The 7,323-nt window shown below is 32.0% G+C and overlaps 1 protein-coding gene across 1 annotated transcript; it reads right to left on the reverse strand.

Annotated features, from left to right (window-relative positions):
• Positions 1-622: 622 nt before the first annotated feature.
• LOC132904040 (uncharacterized) lies at positions 623-5,228 on the reverse strand. Its single transcript, XM_060953966.1, has 2 exons — positions 4,961-5,228; positions 623-4,688 (listed from the first exon to the last, which is right to left on the reverse strand). The coding sequence occupies exon 2, from the start codon at positions 4,675-4,677 to the stop codon at positions 1,966-1,968; it is 2,712 nt and encodes a 903-aa protein (XP_060809949.1). The 5' UTR covers positions 4,678-4,688; positions 4,961-5,228; the 3' UTR covers positions 623-1,965.
• Between the last annotated feature and the right edge of the window lie 2,095 nt (positions 5,229-7,323).

Consider the following 7,323-nt stretch of genomic DNA (forward strand, 5'->3'; position numbering starts at 1 on the left):
TAATAAATCTGAATTTGACATTAGCATTCCTTAGGTATTATTAAATATACAACTAACACATAATTTATTCTTAAATTAACTACTCCTTATGTAAAAATACTTTTACTGTATCTACCAATCTCTCTCAACCTGTCATTTGCTTTCTACCGCTTCTCTCTCTACTCGATATTATTAACACTCGTCTTGGTATGATAAACTATTATGATCAAGTACTGAGTCTTGAAGATTCACAATTTCCTAGATCAATTTACAACTCTCTCTCATCTCCGGAAGTCTCTGTCTCATCTTTAGAAATCTCTCTCTCTCAATCATACCGACCTACGTAACCGACCGAGTTTGAGTTACTTATATACATATCTGTAATAATTTCAAATATTTATTTTAATTTCTAGCTTTGCCCTACCGTATTCATACCGTACTCCTTTTCACTACCTAATTATTTAGTCATATAATTGATAAACATAACCTTAAGAACTATTTAAAATTAAACACTGTATCATTATCATATGTAAAAACCATTGACGCCTGATAACTTTACTAGATTAATAACTACTTATTACGTTAATACATCCAATCTCAATGTTTCTTTATTAAAATAGGTTAGCAAACTTTGTTACTACCGTAAAATGGGGCTATTTGGTACAAGATTTGGTAAAAAACAATTTTTTTAACGACTTTATGTTTAAATAATCCTGTTTTGATGATTAATTTGGACAGATTTTGAAGTGGCGTTTCCGGAACTATTATTTTCAAACGTATATTGATTAAAATTCCGAAGATAGCCTGTTTTATAAGCGCTGTTCCAATTTTCGCAATTTTGGGGCTATCTGGAAATCGACACAAAATGTTTAATATTTCAGTAAAATGTAGGCCAGTTTTAATTTGAATCAGTTTGGCGATAATCAGAACATTGATAGTGTGTACCTGGCTATATGTCTATAGTGCTCTTGTTCAATTTTGTTGTAAAATCTTGCACTATAAAACTATAGTGCCACTATATTGGGGTTATTTGGAAGTACGATGATTAATCAGTTGGACTAAAGGAGAGAATGTAGGATATATTTGGAACAATTTAAGGGGAAGTCATTATTTAAATGAAATTGTTGAATGTACTTTAAGTATGTTTATTTAAATGAAAAATGTGATACAAAAAAGAAACATCAAATAAGAACACTGGAAGTTTACCATATTAATTAAGTAGGTAGGAACTTTAATAATAAAATTGACCCGGTTAATAACACTTAAACTTTCATAAGTATCAAATAACTGTACTTATTTATCTAATCAGTTCACTCATCATCATCAACAGTCTGAGCAATTTAAAAACAATTTAACTTTTACTATACTAGTAATAAGGCACGCATATTATTAAACAACGTGTAAAATAACTAAAATCACAGTCGCAAAAGGGCAACTCACCCAATTATTTCAAACAACTTAATTATACTATGGAACCAATGTTGAGAACTCAACAACAATCACTAAAATAAACATTACAAAAATAAACCAATTCTCAAAATTCCAAAATGTACATAAAAAAACAAATAAGAACATTGGAACTGGAAGTTTACCATATTAAAAATTCAGTAGGTAGGAATTCTGATAATAAAGTTAACCCAGGTAATATAATTAAAACTTTCAAAAATATGTATCAAATGTCTGTACTTATTTATCTAATCAGGTCTCTCGGTAACTATAATATGTATTAAAACAACAATATTTTCTAGACATCAGCGGTCTAATTCAAACATAAACAAATACTTAATCAACTATCAAAGTTCTCATCAAAGTTTGTAAGAAGGTGAATGTCATTGCGGTAGGTAAACATTTAACAAAAAATAAGGCACAATATTTGGCATTGATACTTCCTTAATTATAATCATAACATTAAATCAGTCTTAATCATAGTCAGTCTAAAGACTTCGAAAATAAAATTTAAAATACCATAAGTCAAAACAGTTAAACCTATTGTACGTTGTAATTACTCAAATCAATATCAAATATGATTTGTCCTCGCCGAGAGATGTTGGGCTCTGGTAATACTAGAACAATATCATCCAAATGTCTCATGGTACAAATGTCATCTACTGTAGGATAAGTAAACACCGATCCTCTATTAAATTTTGATTCCTTTACTTTTCTCACAAATTTGACATCAGGAATGTTGTTTTTTATTAATATTATCTTTCCTACGAAATGTTTAACGCTCTTTTTTGTAGCAAATTTTGCTAAAATCCAGGAATCAATTTTTAATGTATTATTATCCTCTGTAAAAAATTCAATTTCAGAAAAGCCAAAGGGAATTGATGGTTCTATATTTTCTTGTTCTTCTTCGTAAAATTCCGTGATTAAATCATCCATTGTTTCATATTCTGAATCATCAGAATCAGCCATACACATTATAATCTCAGATGAGCTGGAATCACTACTAGATCTCCTCCATTTTTGTTTTCGAGAAATGTGTTTCTGCGTCCTTTTTTTCACTTTAGTAGCTGTCTCACTTTTTATTTTTTTCTTAGGTTTCACATTATCTATTATTTCTTTTAATTCTTTACTTTCTTGTGTAATTTCTTCTACGACTTTTCTTTTTTCAGTTACTTGTTCTTTATTTTCTATATTTAATTTCATATTTAAAGCAAACTGCGTAATTTCAACATTTTCTTTTTGTAGTATAGCGTTTATTTTCTTACGATTACGAATATTTTGGGAAGATCCTGCTTCAAAAATAACTTCTGATGTAATTATAGGTTTAGATCTAGTAGTGGGTCTGCTATTTAGTAGGCATTCTGGTAATTCACCTATAAATGGCACGTTAGCTTCATAGTTTTTGGTTTCGTACAAATTTTGAATAAATGATCTTTGTCCGGATAGTTCATTGTTTTGAATTAAGTGAGTATTGACCCATCTGATACATAAATTTTTGAGGCTTTCGGGATTTTGGAGAGATGACTGTAATAATGAACCAGAGTTAACTAATGTATCATTTAGAGCTGTTTCTGTTACATTCTCACTTTGTTGCTTCTTATTAATCAATATTTTACAAGGTTTTGTTTTTTTACCGATCCCTTTTCCCATGCCCTTGTAGGATGTTAGTTTTGACTTAGGCATAAGAACAGACGCAATTTGATCATCGGAATTATCACTATCATGATTTTTATTGCTCCTTATTTGATGTAGTCCAGATGGAACTGAATCAATAAATGGGTCTGATAGGATGTTTGAAGTAGACTTCTTTAATTCTTTTCTTTTTCCGGACACCTTTAATCTTGCACTTGTTTTTGACTGATTTTGTACTAAATCGTCGGAAGATACGCTCTTTCCCGGTTCAACCACAAATCTCTTTTTCCGTCTCATTCCCGTCGGCTCATCGGGACATCGCAATTCCATCAACATATCCTTTATAACTGAAGTACTACTTGTCTCTATTTCTTCCTCGGACCTTGGAACATGAGATTGGGGTAATCGAGATTTGGGACGATTAAGATCAACAGGGTAAAGTCCGGATTTATTAAAACCTGCTATTAAATTTCTGGATTCGGCATCATTTTCGATTAATTTATTTTTAAGTTTTTTCAACAATTTAGGAAATGCACTCTTAATTAAGGTTTTGTGATGTCTTCCCTCGGTAATTTTCCATTTGGTAAGAATATCTCTCCAGTATACCTTCAAAGGAGCAAAAAACGCGACGTCCAGAGGTTGTAATAAATGTGTTGTTTTAGGTGGCAGACATACAAATGCAATATTCAATGTCTCACAAGTTTTTATTACACTTTCCGAAAAGTGTGATGATAAATTATCACCTATCAACACCTTCCGTCCAGGCTTATTACGAAAATAGGGAACTATAATGGTATGAAACCAATCTTCGAAGCAGGTTGAATCAAACCATCCGCTCTTGGAACGATTATATCTCGTCCCTTCTGGTCCTCCCTCCATCCACGTATCCCAAAGATTTTCCGATTTGTAGACAACGTAAATAGGTAAGAGATGTCCTGATGCAGTGCCCGAAAACATGAGCGAAATTGCCGTTTTCGAGCTATTTATGATCCGCTCTGGATACTTGCATCCTCTTTTATAAATATATTTTTTATTGCCGGGATCATCTGTTAAATTCGTTTCATCATAGTTAATGATGTGCGCTGCAGGAACACCCTCAACCGTATTAACATAATTCTCAAAAAAGGCATCAATATCATCTGACCTAAATCTGGCTCGGTCACTGGAAATATGTGCAGATTTACGGTTTGAAATTTGTAATCTATGTCTTTGAAGAAAGTTTCTGGCCCAATCATAACCTGGCATATTATCTTTTAGATTATACACATTTTTTCCAAGTCTGTCGAGATATTTCTTGGCAAATACACGAAGATCTGTGGTATCAAACGGAAACCCCCATTCCCCTACTATTAAAACAAATTTAATGAAGACTTTCTCTTCTTCAGGCGTAAATAATGTTGGATGGCCTGCTGTCTCTTGCGTACAGTTAATATTTCTTGTCTTTCTACTTAAGGTACTCTTTGGCACACCAAAAGTGTCTGCGGCATCGGTAAGACTCATTCTTCCTTCTTTTACACTCTCTATTGCTACTTGTAAATTTTCCGCTGAGTAATTTTGGTAAGGTAAAAAAGATTTGCCATTTCTGGAATTTGTATACTTCCTAGTATATGTACGCACCATGATCAATTGCACTGGAACAAAACAGAAGAACTTCGCCTTAATTACTCGAAAGTTACGTTTGGGGCTATTTGGCACATCACCTTAAATCGTATACAAATCTGTCATCGGACATAGAGGGGGCTATTTGGAATTATGTTTTAAATAGCCCCAAAACTGTACCAAAAAGCCCCGTTTGATAAATCAAAACAAATATGGCGAATCAACGTAGTTAGAAAAAGCCTATAGAATCCATTAAAATCACAAGGAAACATAAGATATAATACAAATATCATGTTCAACTTACCTCAAAAAATAACTAGTTACCAAATAAAAGTATGAGAGCCATAAATTAAGCAATATTTTTAATATTTTTTGCAAGCCCCTTTTGCAGCACACACATGTCATTTCTAACCTCAAAATTTCATTGCGTGGTGACAGCTTTAGAGTGAGTGTTGCCAGACGAAAACAAAATATCCAATTAGTAGAAAAATAAAATGTTATGAGGTTCCAAATATTTTATTTTTATAATTTCAATTAGCCCCATGAATTTTAAATAGCCCCGTTTTACGGTACTACAACACCAGGGTGTAGAAAATAAATTAATCGTATAACCTTTATCTATAATCTCAAATATCGTTCATATAATTTCCGACCCCACGTCACCATCTCAACACCAGGATGAACAGAACACTTTAATGTCCGACCCCACACCATCATTCCAGCATGACTAACAGGACTGTAAAAATCCCGACCCCACACCAGTATAGTATTATAAATACAAAGATTCGAAGGACATATTGAACTTCACCATAACCACTCTTACACAAAATCATCCATCTATAATTACAATTAAATTAATTCTTTACTAGCAAAGTATTTTTATCCCGTAGTAGCATAACTGAATGCTGACTCTGTCCACCCCGCAACGACAAATTCGAATAACCGTATATCACAAATATACTTCTGTATCCAAATCTTTCAACCCCGCGCTAGTAACCTCATAAGTACCAAGGTGAGCAGATAACCTACCTCCACCCTTCTAATTAAATTAACAAAAATCTTTTTAATAATAAGAAATATAATGATCAGGTAAACTATTAGCTTTTCATCCAAACGAAACTTCTAAATTCGCCCAAGATTGCTGACTCCGTCCACCCCGCAAAGAGACAGACGTAACGGAGACGTATTCAATTAACTATAATAGGGTGTCCAAGCTATCTGACTGTTAAACTCTGAAAGTAATACTAAGCTAAATTTAATTTTCTAAACTATTTTTTTGTAACTAATTTGATGAATATATATGTATAAACCCCGCGACCCCAAATTCTACAGTCGTAAAATAAAATCATGTTTTTTTTGTAACTATATACATATTTGGTAAATTTTCCAAATCAAAAGTAAAACTAATTATTATTCTGCTATCATTATTACCTACGTAATAAAGGTAAATGTTCTCAATAATGATACCTAAATCTAGGACATATTTTTTTTCTCTTTCTAAAATTTGGTCACCCTAACTTCGGAAGAAAACATGTGCAACGTCATAAATAAGCACACCACTTACAACATTGATTTGGGCTACGTAATTTAGTTTTTTGTTTCGACCCCATATCGATCGTCAATTCTTTCTTATCGTCATGTTTTTCTAACGAACACTTGTAGTCATAAATTAGTCAAACTATTATACTTCTACACGTCAACACGAAAAGTGAGCTCTAGTACTTAGTCAGCCCCTTTTTTGTTTATTTCACACGCTGAGAGGTGACCATAAAGATGTCGAGGTACAACTTGACTCTGTTTTTGTATCCCGCTGAAATCTAAGAACCGGCCCATGAACAGACCTATTGTTTTTTATAAACATTCCCATGTGATAAGGCCCACATGAACTATTTCTTTGTTCCCGTTGTAGGCATGGCTTCAAATTGCATGCTTGCTAAAATATTACCGATTCATAGAATCATACTACTGAGAAATAAATGAACAACGATCTTGACCCGAAACTTCGCTCCCGAAACATAAGTAATTATTAAAAGCTACAAGTTTTTCTTATATAACGATCAAGATTTTTTTTTTTTATTATATATATTAATAATAAGTTTAGATTACTAAAATTAGAAGATAAATGAAATATTTTATGTAGACTTCGCATCACACATCGCGGCAACAAATTGTGACCGATTTACATATTAAATGTACTCGGCCACTTTAATTGGCCAAATAAGAAATCAAGCTAAAATAAAAATAATAAAAGAAATAATATTTAACTTTTAAGCGTTTTAAAACAATATCTTAATTATTTATTTCATAACAAACTAGGAAACAACTCTGAGAAAAACTGTATAAATGTTACACTTTTAATAAAACTAAATTAAAAAATTAAACTAATTATATAACCTATTTTTTTTATATATTCTTGTCACTACGTTTTTTATATATCCTGGTCACTACGTTTTTTATATATCCTGGTCGCTACATTTTTTTTATAACCTAGTCACTATGTTTTTTTTTATATCCTGGTCTCTACGTTTTTTTTTTATATCCTGGTCACTACGTTTTTTTTATATATCCTGGTCACTACGTTTTTTTTTATATCCTAGTCACTACGTTTTTTTTATATCCTGGTCACTACATTTTTTTTATATCCTAGTCACTACGTTTTTTTTATAT

This window comes from Amyelois transitella, chromosome W (assembly GCF_032362555.1).
Source record: "Amyelois transitella isolate CPQ chromosome W, ilAmyTran1.1, whole genome shotgun sequence".
Classification (NCBI taxonomy): domain Eukaryota; kingdom Metazoa; phylum Arthropoda; class Insecta; order Lepidoptera; family Pyralidae; genus Amyelois; species Amyelois transitella.